This window comes from Eublepharis macularius, chromosome 15, assembly GCF_028583425.1.
Source record: "Eublepharis macularius isolate TG4126 chromosome 15, MPM_Emac_v1.0, whole genome shotgun sequence".
NCBI lineage: Eukaryota > Metazoa > Chordata > Lepidosauria > Squamata > Eublepharidae > Eublepharis > Eublepharis macularius.
This window is the reverse complement of record NC_072804.1, coordinates 53100685-53120524: the sequence shown is the minus strand read 5'-3', so window position 1 is coordinate 53120524 and position 19840 is coordinate 53100685. Positions and strand designations below refer to the sequence as shown.

The 19840-nt window shown below is 46.2% G+C and overlaps 1 protein-coding gene across 1 annotated transcript; it reads left to right on the top strand.

Moving 5' to 3' along the window:
- The first annotated feature begins 355 nt into the window (after positions 1-355).
- Positions 356-19676, top strand: LOC129342989 (very-long-chain 3-oxoacyl-CoA reductase-like). The gene is made up of 11 exons (XM_054998948.1): positions 356-527; positions 6008-6054; positions 7194-7269; positions 11303-11413; positions 11697-11752; positions 12303-12347; positions 12850-12884; positions 14491-14572; positions 15332-15397; positions 16195-16341; positions 19200-19676. The coding sequence occupies exons 1-11, from the start codon at positions 356-358 to the stop codon at positions 19296-19298; spliced, it is 936 nt and encodes a 311-aa protein (XP_054854923.1). The 3' UTR covers positions 19299-19676.
- The last annotated feature ends 164 nt before the right edge of the window (positions 19677-19840 follow it).

The window sequence follows — 19840 nt, the reverse complement described above, 5'->3', positions numbered from 1 at the left end:
GTGGGAACAGCAATCTTATCCTCCAAAGAATTTTATCTATAAATGACAGTATTTTGCAGTGTCTCAGCATAAGACATGTTAAAACAATAAATGTTATTTGTGTGTGTAAGTCTGGCATCTTATGAAAACAGAGCAGTTTATGAAACTCAGATTAGCTGATTAATTTTTATTCATGCAATGAGAGATAGGAACATTTCTGGCGGCTTATCAACTAAGCGTACACATGTACTGTGCAATTAAAGACTTTGGGTGTATCCTTGTACTTAATAAGTTTTACGTCAATGTGTGACATTTGAGAGAGAAAATTTATCACTGGAGTTGACTTCGCTTTGTTCTGTAATTAGCTGGAGAAGGAATGGCTTCCAACAGCCTTTTCTCCCTGGATCAGTTACTGGCGTTTGTGGGAGTTCTGAGTCTTCTCTGGTTCCTTCTCAAGGCTGCTTTAAATTTTGGATGGAAGGTAAGGACGTACCTGCTATCTGAGGTGTGGAGAGGGGTACATCTGGCCTCCTATGGACCTTGGGCAGGTGAGTTCTGTGTAGCGGCTCTCTTTCCACATCCATTGTGTTGTTTGATTATTTATTTAAAATATTTGTACACTGCTTTTCTGACAAACGCTCAAAGCACTTCTCTCACAGAAATGTATTTAGGTTAATAGAAAACAATCTTAGTTTCAGGTCACGTGCCTTTTTGTTGTGGAGTTTCACTTCTTCTTTGTGTAAATGTTTCAACCGGAGTGACAGTGCTCGAGTACCAGGCAGAAACAAAATTTTGAAACCCTGGTATTAGATTATCTTCCTCTTAAATACTGAAGATTTTCTGGAAACACATAATTTGTATCATATTTTGATGACCCTTGAGAAATAGCAGTGATTTTTTGTGGTATGATTTAATGAGTATTTCTGGATCATGTTCATAATCCAAACATACAGCCAGGGTTTATTTATTTACATCATTTATAGTCCACCTTTCTCACTGAGATGCAAGACGGATTACAGAGTATGAGGTTAATACAATCAGTATTAAGTACTTTTCAATACAATACCATAAGGTAAACAGATACAAGTTTAAAAGTCATAGCGTTAGCAAGGATCCAAGACAGAGTAGAAAAAATACTGGAGCAAAACATAATGTTCTAGGACTAACATTAGACAACATGGAGCGCTGGTTGTACATGGGAGTACATATTTAAAGGAGCAGATAATATATGAGGCAAAAATAATGGTGAAGTCTATGATCCCCAACCTGCCAGTGAAGCACTTGAGACCCCATCCCTACAGTGCAGCCCTCCCATTTGAGTAAAAAGCCTTTTTGAATAGTTCAGTTTTGCATCGTTTACAGAAAGCCAGGAGAGGGGGGGCTCTCCTGACTTCCTCAGGTGGGACCTGGAGATCTGGAATTACAACTGATCTCCAGGTTACAACGATCAATTCCCCTGAGGAAAATGGTTGCTTTGGAAGTTGAATTCTATGGCATTATAGCCCTCTGATATCCCTCCCTCTTTGCCCTCTTTAGCCCTCTTTGCCTCCCCAACCTGGAGGCAAAATTAACATAGCCTTCAGGGAGGAAAAGAGGGAAGGGGAAATTAACAAGCCCTCCGTGGAGCAATCTCCTGGCTTTTTGTAGAGAGGTGAAGGTGATGAAGCCTTCTGCTCTGTCACCTACCTTTCCTGGCTAACATTGGGTCTGTCTTCATCCGAACATCCTTGTATAAGATGTCTCGCAGTTGATTAGTACTTGGATGAAAGACTTCCAAGGAAGACGAGGTTTGCTTGGTAGAGGCAGGCAATGGTCAGTCACCTCTGAATGTCTCTTGCCTTGAAAAGCCCAGCAGGGGTCACCATAAGTTGACTGCAACTTGACTGCACTTTCTGCGTGTGCATCCACATGCGTATGTATGCAAGTATGTATGTATGTAGAATATTTAAAAGGATTAAGTAAAACATAATATAAACACCCCAAAATGTAAACACACAAAAACACACAGGTGGGAAGAGGGTTGTCGAAGGCTTTCATGGCCAGAGAACAATGGTTGTTGTGGATTTTCCGGGCTGTATAGCCGTGGGCTTGGCATTGTAGTTCCTGATATTTCTCCAGCAGCTGTGACTGGCATCTTCAGAGATGTAGCACCAAAAGACAGAGATCTCTCAGTGTCACAGTGTGGAAAAGATGCTGGCAGGTAATTTATATCTACTCAGGACGGTGGGGTTGGGCTGAGTCATCCTGTAAGAGTTTCCCAGGGTGTGGAATGCTAATGGAAGGAGGCTTCACTGTATCCTGAGGAGGTTCTTTTGCATATGGATTGGTGCTTGATATGCTTGGTAGTCAGACAATGGTGGAATAAGGCTGTTACATACTCTGGAAAAATTTGATTGTCATTTTAGCTTCTAAGGAGAATTTCGGCTTGATTTGATCTAGTACCCACTTATTTGTCTTTTTGGCTGTCCATGGTATCTGCAAAACTCTCCTCCAGCACCACATTTCAAATGAATCAATTTTTTTCTAGTCAGCTTTCTTCACCATCCAACTTTCACATCCATACAGGGCAATGGGGAATACCATAGTTTGGGTTATCTTGATCTTGGTCCCCAGAGAGACATCTTTATCTCTAAGGATCTTCTCTAGCTCCCTCACAGCTGCTCTTCCAAGTCTCAATCTTCTTCTGATTTCTTCATTGCAGTCTCCCTGTTGGTTGATGATTGAGCCAAGGAATAGAAAATCTTGAACAACTTCAATTTCCTCATTGCCAACTTCAAAATTGTGTAGGTAGTCATTTTGTCTTCTTGATGTTCAGTTGTAATCCTGCTTTGGCGCTTTCCCCTTTAACCTTCATCAGTAGTCGTTTCAAGTCTTCACTATTTTCTACTAGTAATGTGGTGTTATCTGCATATCTCAAATTGTTAATGTTCCTCCCACCAATTTTCACTCCACCTTCTTCTAGATCTAATCCAGCTTTCCTTATGATATACTCTGCATAGAGGTTGAACAGACAGGGAGATAATATGCATCCTTGTCTGACACCCTTGCCAATTGGAAACCATTCTGTTTCCCCATATTCTGTCCTGACAGTAGCCTCTTGTCCAGAGTACAGGTTGTGCATCAAAACAATCAGATGTTGTGGCACCCCCATTTCTTTTAAGACTCTCCATAGCTTTTCATGATCTACACAGTCAAAAACTTTGCTGTAATCTATAAAACACAGGCTGATTTTCTTTTGAAATTCCCTGGTATGTTCCATTAGCCATCGTAAATTTGCAATGTGATCTCTGGTGCCTCTTCCTTTTCTGAATCCAGCTTGAACATTTGACATTTCTCGTTCCATATATGGTAAAAGTCTTTGCTGTATAATTTTGAGCATCACTTTGCTTGCATGGGAAATTAACGCAATTGTCCGATAGTTAGTGGCGCCTTTGTTAGCGGTGAATTATATTTGAGACGAGCAAACTGGTGCCAGGGGCACCTAAAAAACATGTGCTCTATGGTTTCGACTTCCCCTGCGTCACGCTGGCACGTCCTCCGTGCCAATGGGATCCCCTTATACTGACCCTCTAGCACTGCTGAGGGAAGTGCTGAGCGCCTAGCTAGTGTGAAAGCTTTCCTGAGCTTATGGTCCTCAAATATGGGTTAAATAAGCAAGGGGGGGCAGGCAAAATCTAGTTTGCTCAGGAGCTACCAAGGCCCGGTATCTAGCCAGATCAGCCGCTCTCTCTCTATCGAATAGTCTTAGAGCCAAACTAAAAGTGACGTCTTACACAGGTTGGACACTAGTCGGCTTCCCTCAAGTTTTGATGGGAAATGTAGGCATCCTGGTCTTGCAGCTGTAATGGAGAGCCAAGCTGTAAAACCAGGATGCCTACATTTCCCATCAAAACTTGAGGGAAGCCGACTAGTGTCCAACCTGTGTAAGATGTCACTTGTAGTTTGGCTCTCAGTTTCAGGACAGACTTGGCCTGGTCCCAGTTCATAGCCAAAATAGCTTGGGGGGAGAAACCAAGAAGGTGTAATTTGTTATGGAGTGCTCTCAGCCGTTTGGATTGCAAACTGTCCAGTAGAATCAAGTAGATCAGACCTTGAGCGCTTTTTTTTTTAATTTATCCAAATTTAATACAAGAAATGATACTGTACAAACAAGAAAGGGATTAAAACTAAGCCATAAAAGACATTATCAAAACCACTCTTGGCAAATTTTTAAAAACCCAAGAATTACAATAAATGAACATTTTAACTTTGTTGCGTGGGGGGAATTACTTCTTTGGCATTTAAAACATCTAAAATTGGTTTCCAGATCTCATCGTATTCAAATAAAGGGACTGCCATATGCAAGTTCCCAAAAAAACGGATTATGCATAATCCTACCCATCAGATATTGCTCCCAAATTTTCTGATACCATTTTTTTAGCAATGGGCCTCTGAGGGATTTCCAATTCCCAGCAATGACCAGACGAGCAGAGGCAACTAATATTGAGACAAGAGTTCTGGTATTCCTATCTAACACAGAGTTGGGCCAAAAATCCAATAGAAGAAATTCTGGGGAGTGTGGCAACGAAAGACCCATCATGTTGAATATCTCTTTGTGAACCACTCTCCAAAATTCCTGAAAGACCTTGAACGTTGAAATTAATACTGAGCCAATATCTGAGTGAGGCAAAGGCGATTCTGGCTTCGATCGTTATTGAGCCAGTTTCTAAGCAAATCAGAGCATTCGGGGACCCCCCCCCCCCGGAACTCAGAGGGCAGCTCTTAAAAATGTAGAACCCTCTCCGATCGGGAAAAACCTGATGGGGGGCAGGAAGGCGCCATGTCGCATTTGCAGTATTACTTTCGCCTGGAACAATTTTTGAGCTGCCGGGACAAAGTGAGCCCCTTTTGTACATAAGAACTTAAATATAGCGTTTGCAGTTCTTTTTCCTTGTGCCGCCACGAATTTCTTATGGGCATTCCTTGCCCCAGAGGCTTGTAGAACCATGCCCAGGTATCTCAAGCTAGCTACCTGCTCAAGAGAGTGACCACAGGATCTCTTCTTCTGGTGTTTCCCAAAAGCCACGACCTTGGACTTGGGATAGTTTATCTCTAGCTGGTTCGTGTTACAAAATTCTGCGAACTTTGAGAGAGCTCCCCTGAGGCTTATCACAGTTCCGGCTAATAAGGCTGAATCCACACGCCCTCGGAGTGTCCCGGTGTTGTGCTAAATGTTCGCTAAACACCTGGAAGTATAGCATCTTTCTAGCACGATTTCTGAATCACGCTAGAAAGACGCTATACATCCGGGTGTTTAGCGAACATTTAGCGCAACGCCGGGACACTCCAAGGGCGTGTGGATTCAGCCGTTGACTGCATAATCCGCATAAATGAGGATGGAGATGTGCCAATGCGGGATTTTAGGGAAGTGTAAATCAGAGGCCTCCACCCTCAAATCCCCCAGGAATTTCTCAACACAGAGTTGGGAAACTTAGTTATCTTCATGCCTGAAGAATCCTCATGTGATGCCATAGGGTCACCAGGTCCTCTTACCCTCCCCCAGTGGGAGGGCGGGTACCCAGCACTCACCTTCTCGATGTTGCTTGCCTGCATGATGATGTCACTTCCGGTGATGGCACTTCTGGGCGACGTCATCATTCAGGCGCAGGAGTGCGTATGTGCTTTGCAGTGGACCAATTTGGGCCCCAAATGGGCCCAATTCGGCCCATTTATGCCCCAAATCAGTCTGCTGCAAAGCCCAGGAGCGCTCTCGGGGCGGTGTAATGATGTCACTCTTGGGAAGTGATGTCATGCTGCCTGGAACCTCACCCGGGAGTCCCATTCCTGCGCCTTTCCCCCCTGCCAGCCAGGTGAGTGGTGGCGGGGGGCAGAGGGTGGGGGATCCCCTGCTCTGCGACTGTTAACTCTATGATGCCTTTCCCCACCTTCTGAGGATTTCTGACAGAATGTAGCCCATGTTTTTGAGTAATAACATCCAACTGTGAAGAATCCCTTTTTTTCATTACCCTCAGCTTTATTTTCTTCGCAGTGGTAACCGGAGCCACGGCCGGAATAGGAAAAGCCTATGCTCACGAAGTAAGTAAACTGAATACTGGCGGCGGGGGCGGGGGGTGGGGACCGAGTTGGGAACGGGCCCTTCTTTGCCTTGGGTTGGAAAAAACAGGATGGTATGCCAATTCGGACTCCTTCGCTAGCGCTAGAAGATGCATCATGATAACTCGTTCACGTATGATTGACTCCGGGAGATACCTTCACGACTTTTAATATCCGAAAATAATCGCTGGGGAGGAGGAAGTACTGTGACTAGGATGGCATGACCGTAGGGGAGAGGGATTTCTTCTTTGCTATTCTCCTGAGCTCAGAAGGCTCCACAGACATAATATTTGTGCCTTTGGAGGACACAAGCAGCATACGTATATGTTCCAGGAGACTGTCTGAAGTGAGGAAAAACAATGGGGGAGTACGCTGGCCAACCTCCAAGTGGGGCCTGGAGATCGCCCAGAATTACAACTGATGTCCAGACAACAGAAATCAGTTCTCCTGGAGAAAATGGCTGCTTTGGAGGGTGGAGTCTAAGCTGTTATAACCTGCTGAGGCCCCCCAGACTCTCCTCTCCAGGCCCCACCCAAATCTTCAGGGAATTCCCATCCTTAGTGGGGGAAAGACTGACCCTTCTCCCTTGCCCGGTTTACTGTTGCCCTATTTGTGAGTTTCAGCATGGTAATTTTTAGATTGTTGGAAGGTGTAAAGTGATCAGTTTTGTGCCAGTTTGGTGTAGGGGTTAAGAGTGGCAGGACTCTAATCTGGACAGCCAGGTTTGATTCCCCACTCCTCCACTTGAAGCCAGCTGGGTGACCTTGGGCTAGTCACGGCTCTCTGAAGCTCTCTCAGCCCCTCCCACCTCACAGGGTGTTTTGTTGTGGGGATAATAATGACATACTTGTAAACCGCTCTGAGTGGGCATTAAGTTGTCCTGAAGGGCGGTATATAAATCAAATGTTGTTATTATTATTATTTTGTCTTTATGGAGAAATGAAAAGTGGCTTGGAAATCTACGCCATCTTTAGCAATTTCTTCATTCATCTATAGGCTACTTCCACTAATGGTTGCATTGAGAAACCATAATGTGTTGTTACAATCGTGTGTAAAATATTTCACATTTAGTTCTTGGTTGTGTTTAATGTTTCGTATCCCTGACCTTCTTTATCTTCCAGCTTGCTAGGAGGGGCCTTAATATAGTTCTCATTAGCCGCTCCCTGGAAAAACTGAAGCAGGTGGCCGCTGAAATTGGTAAATACAAAGGTGCATTTACGTGACTGGGCTCTGATGTGCCCTTCTGTCAAAATAAGGTATTAGAGCTGTGAAATCTTGATACGTTATGGAAAAGGAAGTTGTTGGAAGAATGCTACGGAGTTTAGCTTACCGCATGTGCTCAGAACCACCATTCATCAGAGGCCCAAGAGATTATGTTATGTTCTCACACTGCAGCAGCATGCAAGTAAGGAAGAAAGCCTTCCTTCTGTTGCCTTTTGCTTCAAATAGCTGCTGGCTCGAGCTCTTCTCCCAGTTGTGTTTCCAATCTGGGTAGTGACAGGTGCAAGCGACAACCGGGGGTTCATCTGAGAAAGTGATGTTCTAGAACAAGTTGGGAAGAACAACGAATAAAATGACGAATATGACGAAATCAGAGGTAGTTTATAAAAAGGGATAATTGGTATGCTCAGGCAGTCGTGATAATATCAGGGACATATCAGGAACATCTAGTCCTGGAATACCCACGTTAGATGCAAATATTCCATTGTGCAATGTGTGTCACTCAAGAGGGTGGGAGGCAGGAAGCCTCAGAGGGTGAAGGGAAGCAGATTGCAGGCAGCAATCTAGCTCTTTGGGCAGGAGTTCCAAGCAGCTGGACAGCTGATAATTCCAACAACAAATCCAAGGGGAAGGGCGGCAAAGAGGCAGAGCCAAATAGTGGCCGTTTCCACGCGACTTACCAGCCACCGGAACGTTGTACAAAACATGCGGAAGATAGCGTCTTCTTGTGTGAAATCGTGCCAGGAAGATGCAATGTCGGGCAAAACTCCTGGATGATAGCGTCTTCCTGGCGCGATTTCACGCAAGAGGACGCTATCTTCCGCTTGTTTTGCACAACGTTCCGGAGGCCTGTAAGTCGTGTGGAAACGGCCAGCATCTCCCAGGATTGGGAGTGATTTTGCTTTCAAGACAAAAGTAGTCTTTTGGTAGTCATAGGTCTAAACTGGATGTGATGTCCAACTCAAGTTTATTTCGGGCCTTGGTGGAGAATGCCATCAAGTCATAGTTGACTTACGGCGACCCCCGGTGGGGTTTTCATGGCAAGAGACTAACAGAGGTGGCTTTCCGTTACCGGCCTCTGCAACCCTGGTCTTTGTTGGAGGTCTCCCATCCAATTACTAACCAAGGCCGACCCTGCTTAGCTTCTGAGATCTGATGAGATCAGGCTCACCTGGGCTCTCCAGGTCACTTTGGGCCTTAGGCAGGTAAAAAAATTCTTGTGAGCGGAGTGAAAATGAAGCAGGATGGAACATAGTTAAACACCCCATTTTGGGGAAGGTGGCAAGATGCCAGGCAGAAGCTCAGCACGTGGAATACAGCGTGGAGACTGATTGTGGCCTCTGGTTCTATGGTGTGGGGTTTGAATGAAAACAAGACTCCTCCCCCTCATGGGTGCATCCTGGTGATAATAGTTATGTTTAATATTACATTAAAACAAGAATGCTCCTCAATTGACTGCACAAAGGAGGAAGTTCCCCAGTTCTGGGAACATTTCCAAATAAGGGGAACAGAAGGCGGCCCCGACTTCTTAGGTCTGATTCATATATCGGTGTATCTAATTCTGAACTGGGCTGTAGAGCGTGGATCAAAACATGTACTCAGTGGGGCCAGGGATGGACTGGGGGGATACTTTTCTACAAACCTGCAAGAAGTCCTGGGTTTGCAGAAAAGTCTGAAATATTTAAAAAAAAATCGTGGGAGGTTTAACCCCCATATAAGGGGAATCTTAGTTATCAATGTGAAATTTTGGAGGAAAATTGTAACTGGCCAGTGTTGGGTCAATGTGATTGGAGAGCTTATTAACTGAGGATACTAATGTGAGCCTAGGCCTTTGTCAATAAGACAATGCCGTCAGATCCCCTGTGTCTTAAGAGTCTCTCTACACAAGACATCTTACACAAGGACACTCAAGTGTAGGGAGACACAATGTTAGCCAAGACGCGTAGTTTAAAAAGACATAGCCGAGGGAGATTCCTCCTCAGAGAGCTTGTTAATTTCATCTTTGCCTAGGAAGGCTCAGTCAAGATGAAATTAACAGACCCTCTGAGGCGAGATCTCTGCAGGCTCTGTGTAGAGAGGTGAAATTGACAGAGCTTTCTGCTCTGTGTTTTTAAACTACGCTTCCCGGCTAACATTGCGTCTCCCTACGCTTGAGCCTCCTCGTGTAAGATGTCTCATGTATAGAGGCTATAATGTAACTCAATTAATTACCAAGAAGCCCTTAATAATGATCTGAGAATAGGCTAAGTGAGGCTTGTTCTCTGTGAGGCTGTAAATATTTCCAGTGAGTGTGAAGGCATCAAGGTGAGCATTCACATTGAACCTGGGGCTTTCTGCAGGCCAAGATCTACCATTAAGAGCCAAGCTACTAGTGACGAATGACACTTGCCTGGCAAGTGAACAGACATGTATTCCTCCCTGTTCACTTGCCATTCACTTGCGCTCCACTTTGGCTGAAGCTACAAGTGACGGCTGACACAGGTTGGACACTTGTCAGCTTCCCTCAAGTTTTGATGGGAAATGTAGGCATCCTGGTCTTGCAGCTGTAATGGAGAGCCAAGCTGTAAAACCAGGATGCCTACATTTCCCATCAAAACTTGAGGGAAGCTGACAAGTGTCCAACCTGTGTGAGGCGTCACTTGTAGCTTGGCTCTCGATCAAGTGGAGAGCAAGTGAACAGGGAGGAATACATGTGAGTCTGTTCGCTTGCCAGGCAAGTGTCATTCGTCACTTGTAGCTTGGCTTTGAGGGTCTTGCAACACGATCCCTGCACAGGCATGCACTGGTTTTAACTTGAGCCCTGCAGACAAATGTCAGCTGAAGGGAACTGCTTCCTTTAAAAAAAAAGAGAGCTCAGATGAGCTCAGAACGGCACCCCAAGTGGGGGGAAGCATTCCTGCCTTCCCCCAAGCCTTTTTCCTGTGCAAAAAACAGCACATGTCAGGGAGAGTGATGTTGCTAACTTTGCTGCTCTACATGGAGGATCTGCACATAGATTCTCCATGTGAAGCAGCAAAATCAATGAAATAATTCCCCCTGCATGCAATATTCCTGCAAGAAGACAGCACTGGGGGAAGGGCAGAAGCTTTTCCTCCCCCTGCGGCACCGGTCTGAGCTTGTATTCCTGTAAGGTGGCTGAGGACTAGGAAGAGAGCCGGAGACGGTTGGAAAAAGGACCATGTGGTCCCAAAGATGAGTTTTGTGATGCAAATCAAGAACATCACAGGCACACAGTCAATGAGCAACCCGGAATAAAGGCATAAAGAATAAGGACCCTGAATATCTTGCTGTCTCTCAGGAAAGAACTTAAATAGAGGTGTCAAAATGGGCCCGGAATGACAACTAGATGTTTCTCAAGGAGATGCCGGTAAACCAGTTCAGCTGGCCTTTTTTTCCTGGAGTGGCTTGCTGTGGATAAGAATCTTCCTGCAGAAGCAAGCCGGAACTGTCCTTGTGCTGTGAACCTCCCGTGCTGCCAACGGAATTTCTACTCTGGTGTTGCTCACAGAAGCTGCCCCTGGTCCTTCCTGTTTGTGCTTCAGTCCCCGTTTTGTGAGAACCAACATACACCTGGATTTTCTCCCCAGGCTGAACCACCCTTCTCTATCTTTTTGACCAGGTTGTAGGACAACAGGTGCAGCTGGACACAGGTTGGGAAGGGGAACACAACGCAGCAGGCGCTGGAGAAGAAAATTAATTTTTGGTTGTGACTTGACACAGAGAACGATGGGCAATTCTGTCTGCTGTTTGGACGTGCCAGGCACAGCTCTCCTTTCCATGTTCATTTTACTGTCTGAAACGAACGGGCGCTGCCTCCTTTCCCCTTTGGTTTGGAAATAAGATTTTCAAAACAGTGAAATTCGTCATGCAAGCCCAAATGCTGTGTTTTAGTAACGTAATTGATTTTACACCGGTTTTAAAGTCTGATTAGGTGCAGGGTCCTGTCTCTCCTCTCTCTACTTGGCTCCGTAATGTAACTTGCAATTCTCTCTCTGCTTTTGCTTCCTAGAAGAGCAGCATGGCCGAAGAACCAAGGTGATCCAAGCAGATTTCACTCACAGCTCAGAATTCTATGAGCCAATCCGAGCCTCTTTGCAGGGTCTGGAGATTGGCATTCTGGGTAAATCCTTAGCATTTGCTTTGTCATTGAGAAGGCACTGTCCCTTGCACCAAACGGTCCCAGGTTTTGAACCCTGCACTGCTTTATGCTAGCAGATCATATTCTGCAACTTGAAGTTACGACGTACAAATGCCTTGCTTGTTTTCATAATAGTAAATGGTAAATGCGTGACATTCTTTCTAGATAAAACAGATTTAAAAAAAAAATTCCCCCTCACCTGGAGGATGGGTTGCCAGAGCCCTTTGCCTCTAAGTAATAATGGTGCCCTTTGGTCTTTTTGCAGTGAACAATGTCGGTATAGGCTTTGATCATCCCAAGAATTTTCTTTCAGTAGACACGGTGAGTGCACATTCTTACGCTGTAACACATTGTGGAGTTCTCGTCTCTTCTTGTCTGGTCTCGTCCCTCTCGTCTCATCTCTCTCATCTTGTCTCTCTCATCTCGATGTGAAACTACACAACACTGGTAAACAAAGATCTTTTGAGGAAAAGTGGATCCTTCATGACTTTTTGAAGCACTATAATCTAAGATTCAGATAAGGTTGCCAACCACCTAGTGGGGCCTGGAGATCTCCCGGAATTATAACTGATCTCCATACTACAAAGATCAGTTCCCCTGAAGAAAATGGCTGCTTTGGAGGGTGGATTCTGTGGCATTATACCCCGGCCTCTTCAGACTCCACCCTCAAATCATCAGGAACTTCACAAACCCAGAGATGTCAACCCAACGAGGAAAGTATGTAGAATCCTCCCGTATGGATGATCAGTTGTCGCTGTAGATGCTGCTGCATTCGCAGCAGCAGTGACTCCACTACAGGGAATTATCACCATCTGGAAGCCCCTCCAGGCAGCCCAACTGCTAACGCCATATTCTCTTACCCTCTCTTTAGAATGTATGCGACATGGTGCATTGCAACATGCTTTCAACTGTAAAGGTGAGTGAAATGAAGTCTTCAATCCCTACTGGGTATCAGAACTGTCCATCTCTTGTCGAGACTGGGAGATGCAGGTGTGAGAGTACAATCAGCCATTTTTTTTTAGACCTTTGAGGGAGGATGCTCAAAAATACCAGACAAATACCAGACATTCCGCATGCTCAAAAATACCAGATATTTCTCTGTCTGTTATTTTTACAGCATTTCCTCCAACAGTCCCATAAAAAGATTGTCTGGGAAAACCAGACATCCGGCAACCCTGTCTATGGTAGTGTGATAGAAATGCTCAAGGAGGAGAGGCAAGACACAGGTGCCCCGTAACCTCTGGATGCCCTTCTGGGTCTTTCCTACATGGCTGGTTTTGTGGGGTCAGGGTGTGCTTATCTTTCTTCTTGGCCCTCTGGATTTGGCAAAGAGCTGGCCTGGTGGTGGCAGCAGCGCAGGCCAAGAAGAGGGATGGGATCGGGGCCTATTCCTGATAGACTTGTTCTTCTCTCCATAGATGACACAGATCCTCCTTCCTCAGATGGTTGCCAGGTAGAAGACAAGAAGGGCCCCTGCTTCTCTGAGGGCTTGTCTGCAGAGCTCCTCTAAAGCTGTGATGGGTTTTCCTGCCTCAAGTATCTTTTCACGTTATAACTAAGGTCATCAGCTGGATACATGTGCGTGCATGCACACACAGATATGCACAAAACCCTAGCAAGATTCTTGCTTTCTGCCAATTGCTGCAATCAGCTCCCCGCATTTTTGTGTTTTGGGGCCAAACAATATGACAGTTTTCTCATGTTCTCCTCTGGTCCCCCATGAGTAGGGTTGCCAGCCTCCAGGCGGTCAAAACCCAAAAGCAAAAGAACAGAGGGAACCTGCAATTAAGAAACTCTACAAATATCTTACAAAAAGTGTATTGAGAAATGGTTCTTAAAGTGCAAAGCGCTACGCAATTTTGCAAGAATAACCTCATGTACAATGTCCAGTTGTGAGCCTCCAGGTGGTGGCTGGAGATCTCCCAGAATTACAAATGATCTCCAGGCGACATAGACCAGTTCCCGTAGAGAAAAGGGCTGCTCTGAAGGGTGAACTCTGTGGCATTATAGCCCACCGAGGCCCCTCTCCTCCCCAAACCCTGCCCTCTCCAGGCTCCACCCCCCCAAATCTCCAGGAATTTTCCAACCTGGACCTGGCATCCTTACCCATGAGGATTTTGATCAGACATGCATTGCCTCATGTGCAAAAAAAAACATGGGGAGGGGCTGCGGCTCAGTGATGGGGCATCTGCTTGGCATGCAGAAGGTCCCATGTTCAATCCCCGGCATCTGGCGACCAGCGAGGGACCAGAGAGCCAGTTTGGTGTAGTGGTTAAGAGCGCGGGACTCTAATCTGGACAGCCGGGTTTGATTCCCCACTCCTCCGCTTGAAGCCAGCTGGGTGACCTTGGGCTAGTCACAGCTCTCTCAGAGCTCTCTCAGCCCCACCCACCTCACAGGGTGTTTTGCTGTGGGGATAATAATGGCATACTTTGTAAACTGCTCTGAGTGGGCATTAAGTTGTCCAGAAGGGCAGTATATAAATCAAATGTTGTTGTTGTTGTTGTTGTTGTTGTTGTTGTTATTATTATCTCCAGTGAAAAAGATTAGATAACAGATTATGTGAAAGGCCTCTGCCTGAGATGTTGGAGAGCCGCTGCTAGTCTGAGTAGACAATGCTGACAGATAGACCAGTGATCTAATTCTCTATGAGGCATCTTCAAGTGTTCATATGTGCGTTCATACATGTCTGAGTCAGTAGGGAGGAGGAGGGAAGGTTTATATTAAATTGTCCAAAGTGTGTTTTCAAAGATTTCAGCCCTTCCAAAATGTGGGCATTAGCCAGACTGGTCCCTCTCTGGTCGCCAGCCTTCCATGTCTGTACTACGTCAGTTGATTTCATTTATTTAGCTTATGTCAGGCTTCCACCAGTACGAGAAGAACCAGAATCTGAGATTAACCTCCCTGATGCATGCACATCCGAGGCTATGATTCCACAGACACTCTCGCACAACCCCCTTGTTTGTTCCCGCCGCATATTTTGGAGAACTCCACTTTGATTGTATTTGAGAGTGAATGACTGACATTGTCCTAACTTGCTGTCGTGACTTTTCCTGTAGGAAGAAAGGAATAATCATAAACATGTCATCTGTAGCAGGCCGGCGCCCCTTTCCAATGCTAACTGTGTACAGTGCCACCAAGGTGAGGGATATGCTCAGCTCTGTGAACTTCATCTGAAAGCATCCGTTTGGGCTACAAAACACCAGAGAACATTAGGGTTGGAATGTCATTGAGAAATAGGAGAAACTTGATGTCTGGCTGGTCTCATGCAGAAGAGTCGAGCTATATGGCACACCTACCAGGTTGGATCCACAATAAATTTTCCATCAGCAGAACCATAGCTTTCCTGCCTCCCCCTCCCCACCACAGCCCACTGATGGTTACAAAATGTGATCCTTGGGGATAGGTCATAGATCCAGAGGAGTTAGCCGTGTTAGTCTGTAGTTGCAAAATAGTAAAGAGTCCAGTAGCACCTTTAAGACTAACTGACTTTATTGTAGCATAAGCTTTCGGGAACCACAGCTCTCTTCGTCAGATGTATACAACCTCTGTCATTGTGTTTCAATCTCATCCAGGTTTTTGGCCAGTGAGTTAGAAGCTGTGAAAGTTTGAATAGGTAGAGCCTGGATGCTTTTTGTAGCATGGCTGTGAGACCTAAACCAACTTTGCATGCAAACATGTCTGAAGAAGGGAGTTGTGACTCTTGAAAGCTTACACTCTGAAAAAATCTTGTTGGTCTAAGGTGCCACTGGACTAAAATCCTGCTGTTCTACTGCAGGCCAGCAGGGCTACCCACCTGAAACATGCAAAACAGTTGCCCAGCGGTCCGTTTAGATGAAGCAAAGCCACTTTGTCGCTTGGGTACGATCCCTGACCTATCTTTCCTGTCCTCTCTTTCAGGCCTTCGATGATTTCTTTGCACAAGGTTTGGACATGGAATACCGCTCCCAAGGCATCATTGTGCAGGTATCATGCTTTAATCTGCCCTTGAGGGGGTGCAGAGGCGATATGATTTGTGGTTGGTACTCTGCAGAACTTGGCAAACAATGCTCCTGCCCACCTGGGATTGCCTATGAGACAAGGATGTCTTTCTGCCTGTCAAGAATTGGGGTGCTTGAGCCAAGGAACCTGGTGGACGGCAGCTGGGTGGAGGGATCTCAAGAGGCTGAAAATCAATTGCAATTGCAGGGGATCTCCAGGCACCACCTGGAAGTTGGCAACCATGACACATTCTCTCCCTCCCTCCCTCCCTCCCTCTCCCTCCCCACCTCCTGCACCGAGTGTCCTCTCCTCTGCCCCAGCGGAAGCATTCTGTGGAGGAGTGTTAGGTCCCTCATAAATTTGCCCAGGAAGCAGTATTATCACGAAACGGGAACTGGAAATTTGCAAGCACAAGCCCGTCGGCTACATGCCCCTAGGCCTCTTTATTTCCATCTTGGACTATTGACCACCCGCCTATATACGCACCTCCAGTACTCAGCTCCTTGGTTATTGATTGGCTCATTGTAGCTCTTAACGCATGGAAAACAGACAGAAAGACTTTGGAATTACTACCATACACTGATTGTATTTATTCATGAATTGTATTTATTAATTGTTGTATTGCACATTGCACTTTGCACTATATAAATAGTTTATATACTAACATACAGCTATTGTTGTATATTGTAGCCCCGGTTTGGTGTTTGTTAGCACCACCTGGAAGTTGGCAGCCATGACACATTCTCTCCCTCCCTCCCTCTCCCTCCCCACCCCCTGCACAGAGTGTCCTGCCCTTCTTTGTTGATACCAATATGACCAGCCAGTGCAGCAAATGGTACATGGCAGCCGCAGAGACCTTTGTGCGCAAGGCCCTGAACACTGTGGGTATCGCCCGCAGAACCTCAGGTTGTCTCAGCCACAGTTTCCAGGTAAATCCAGTGGAAAGAGCTGCATTTTTTTTTAAGTATCGTTACCAAATGCAAAGCGCTGTTATAGTCTTCCTCCATTCAACTAACCGGGCATCCGTAGCAGAGAGATTTTATTGTGCTTATATCCTGGTACACCTATGGGGCATTCCACGTGGAGGTGCAAAATGGCACGCCCCACCCCCAAGCAGTAGTAAGTGGGTGGGGGGTGCATTTCCTCAGCATATCTGTGCTTTGCTCACTGTACGGCTTTGATCGCTGGGCCATACCATCCACACACTCCCTTTCCCTTTGTGATGACCAGGGCTTTTTTTGAGCTGGAACGCGGTGGAACGGAGTTCCGGAACCTCTTGAAAATGGTCACATGGCCGGTGGCCCCGCCCCCTGATCTCCAGACAGAGGGGAGTTTAGATGGAGGGCAATCTAAACACCCCTCTGTCTGGAGATCAGGGGGCGGGGCCACCAGCCATGTGACCATTTTCGCTGAGGGCAACCCACTGAGTTCCACCACCTCTTTTTCCACAAAAAAAAAGCCCTGGCGATGACAATCACGTGCCTCCCCTTGGTGGGCAGGCGACCTTCCCTCTTTTACAGCTAAAGAGACTCCAAGACTTTGCTGTGAGCCTAAAACAACAACAATAACAAACCCGGTTGAAATGGCTGGGGGCCGGGGAGAAAACCAGACCAGAGCTCTGCCCCCCTCCTCAGATCGAGGCCGGGCAGGCAAGCACAGCATTTGCTCAGAGTTCCTCTTCCTATCACCAAAAACATGGTAAAAGCAAGTGTGTGCAGCTGTTGAAAGAAGTCTCAACAATCACAGACTGCAAAATGTCCACTTCCCCAGCGCCTGGATTTGGGTACTTTACCCTGTGCCCTCTCTGCCGCTAAACACTCTGCCGTTAGTATCGAAGTAAAACAGAAATCAAGCAACATTTTAAAGTCATAAGTGTAAGATTTTGTGAGTCACAGCTCACTTCTTCAGACGCTGACGAAGTCGGGTCTGACTCATGAAAGCTTATGTTGAATTAAACGTAGTTACCTTTAAAGGTTCCACTTGATTTCTGCTTTCCTTTGCTATAACAGACTAACAAGGCTACTCCTTGGAAAGTAGAATCATAGGGTTGGAAGGGACCTCTAGAGTTATCTAATCCAACCCCCTTTAGGTTAGAGCAAAGGAGGAAAAAACTCCAGGTTATTAGACTAGTTTTGCTAAGTAGGGCTGTCAGATACATTACTGCATAATATCTAATACAACATGAGGAAAAGCTTGCTTGATTTCTGCCGCGTGTTCATAAATCTATCTGCAACCTCACATAGCCCTTTCAGGAATTTAATAGGCTACTGGACAGGGTAAAGAAACCGTTCTCCTGTTCCAGGTTCAATGTAGCACTCTAAAGACCAGTTTGTCTTTAAGGTGCTACTGGACCCAAATCTTGCTGTTCTACTACAGACCAACACGGCTACCCACCTGAAACAGTTCCCCTATTGTGTATATTCAACAAGGTACCCAGTGTAGGCCAATGGGTTGCCTTTTACTCAGTTCAAGCTAAAGCATCCTCTCTCTCTTTTTAACTCTCTAGAAACTGAAGTAAAAATTTATTCTCTTTTCATGTAGGTGTCAAGTTCTTAAGATGGGGGTGGGGGGGACTTCCACTGCCAAGGTGTGGAGAAAGTTTGCAGAACCATGAAACTAAAGAGCTTATTAGCAAGCCCATCTACATTTGTTTTAAAAGTAGTTCAGTTTACCTTTAGTTATTATTGATTGATTGATTGATTGATTCGCTTTTTAGCTGCTCTCCCTGCAGACAGGCTCAGGGCGGGGTAAAATAAAATGCTCAGTAGTATTTAAAAACATATAAATACATTTAAAAATCCAAAGACATGAATACATAGAACATAGAACAGAATCTCAAAAGGACAGCCCCCTCCAATTTCCCCAATCATAATGTAAACACAAGGGGGTGGGTTCATAGGAGCGGCCAATTATTTCGTTGCCCCCCCCCCGTGGGAGACCGGTAAGGAGGCTCCTAAGAGGATCAAAGACTGGCCTCAACCGTATGCCTGGTGGAACAGCTCCGTCTCACAGGCCCGCAGAAAAGATACAAGGTCTTGGCGGGCCCGGGTGTCCTCCGACAGAGAGTTTGACCAGGGCCGTTTCCACACGGCTTATCTCTCTTCGTAATGTCCCGGTAGATCGCGCAAAAAACGCAGAAGATCGCGTTTCCTCGCGCGAGATTTGCACGATGTCACGTGACGTCGTGCAAATCTCGCACGAGGAAACGCGATCTTCCGCGTTTTTTTCGCGATCTACCGGGACATTACGAAGAGAGGTAAGCCGTGTGGAAACGGCCCTGGTTGGGGCCCAGACTGAAAAATCCCTGGTCGAGGCCAGCCGGGCCTCCCTGGGGCCGGGGACCAGCAGTAAGTTCCTATTTGCCGATCTTAATGCTCTCCAGGGTATATACGGGGAGGGACCGTCCCGCAGGTATGCTGGTCCCAGTCCATTTAGGGCGTTAAAGGTTAAGACCAAAACCTTGAACCTAATCTGGAATTCGACGGGGAGCCTGTGCAGCTGCTGCAGGATGGGAGTAATATGTGCCCTGTATAGTGAACCCATCAGTGTTTCGGACCCGCTGTCGTTTCTGGGTCAAGCTCAAGGGAAGCCCTGGGTTGAGTGAGTTACAGTAGTCTATTCTGGAGGTGACCGTTGCGTGGATTATCATGCCTCCACCCAAATTACGGGAAATGCAAGTTTTAGGGGTACAGTGATTATGAAACCAGATTATCTCTGTGACGTAGATATGATTCTAGATCTCACTTTTACCTTTATAAAAGATTTCTCTCTCTCTCCCCTGTTTCAGTACTTCTTTGTAAAGGAGTTTTTCCCAGACTGGTTGCATTTATCATCGCCAGGAACGACGTTTGTCACATTCTTTTGGAAACAGCTGATGTACAAATAGCTGGTGTTCTTGGAATTTCCAGAGGCGAAGGTGAAGCTCAAGGTGGCTGGAAACGCAGAGGTTGGTTGGACAACTTTCTAACAACCTGATCTCGGAGCACATGATATGCAAGTATTCCCCCGTGGGCCTCCATTTCAAGCAGTGTGCTTGGGGTGTCTGCAGTCCAAGAGGCCCTTTCGTTCTCCCCCAGACTGCTTTTCACATCAGGAGTTTTATCTGAAGGCAAGAGCAGAGGTTTGATTCTTCCTGTAGACTGATTCCTGCTGATGAAGAAAGGAAAGTACTTGGCGTGCTCTTTGTTACGTTATCCCTTTCCTGGTGTAATGTGTTCTATTAGATTGTAAGCATGGCTTTTTTTCTGGGAAAAGAGGTGGTGGAACTCAGTGGGTTGTACTTGGAGAAAATGGTCACATGGCCGGTGGCCCCGCCCCCTGATCTCCAGACAGAGGGGAGTTTAGATTGCCCTCCAAGCCACTGGAGTGGCGCGGAGGGCAATCTAAACTCCCCTCTGTCTGGAGATCAGGGGGCAGGGCCACCAGCCA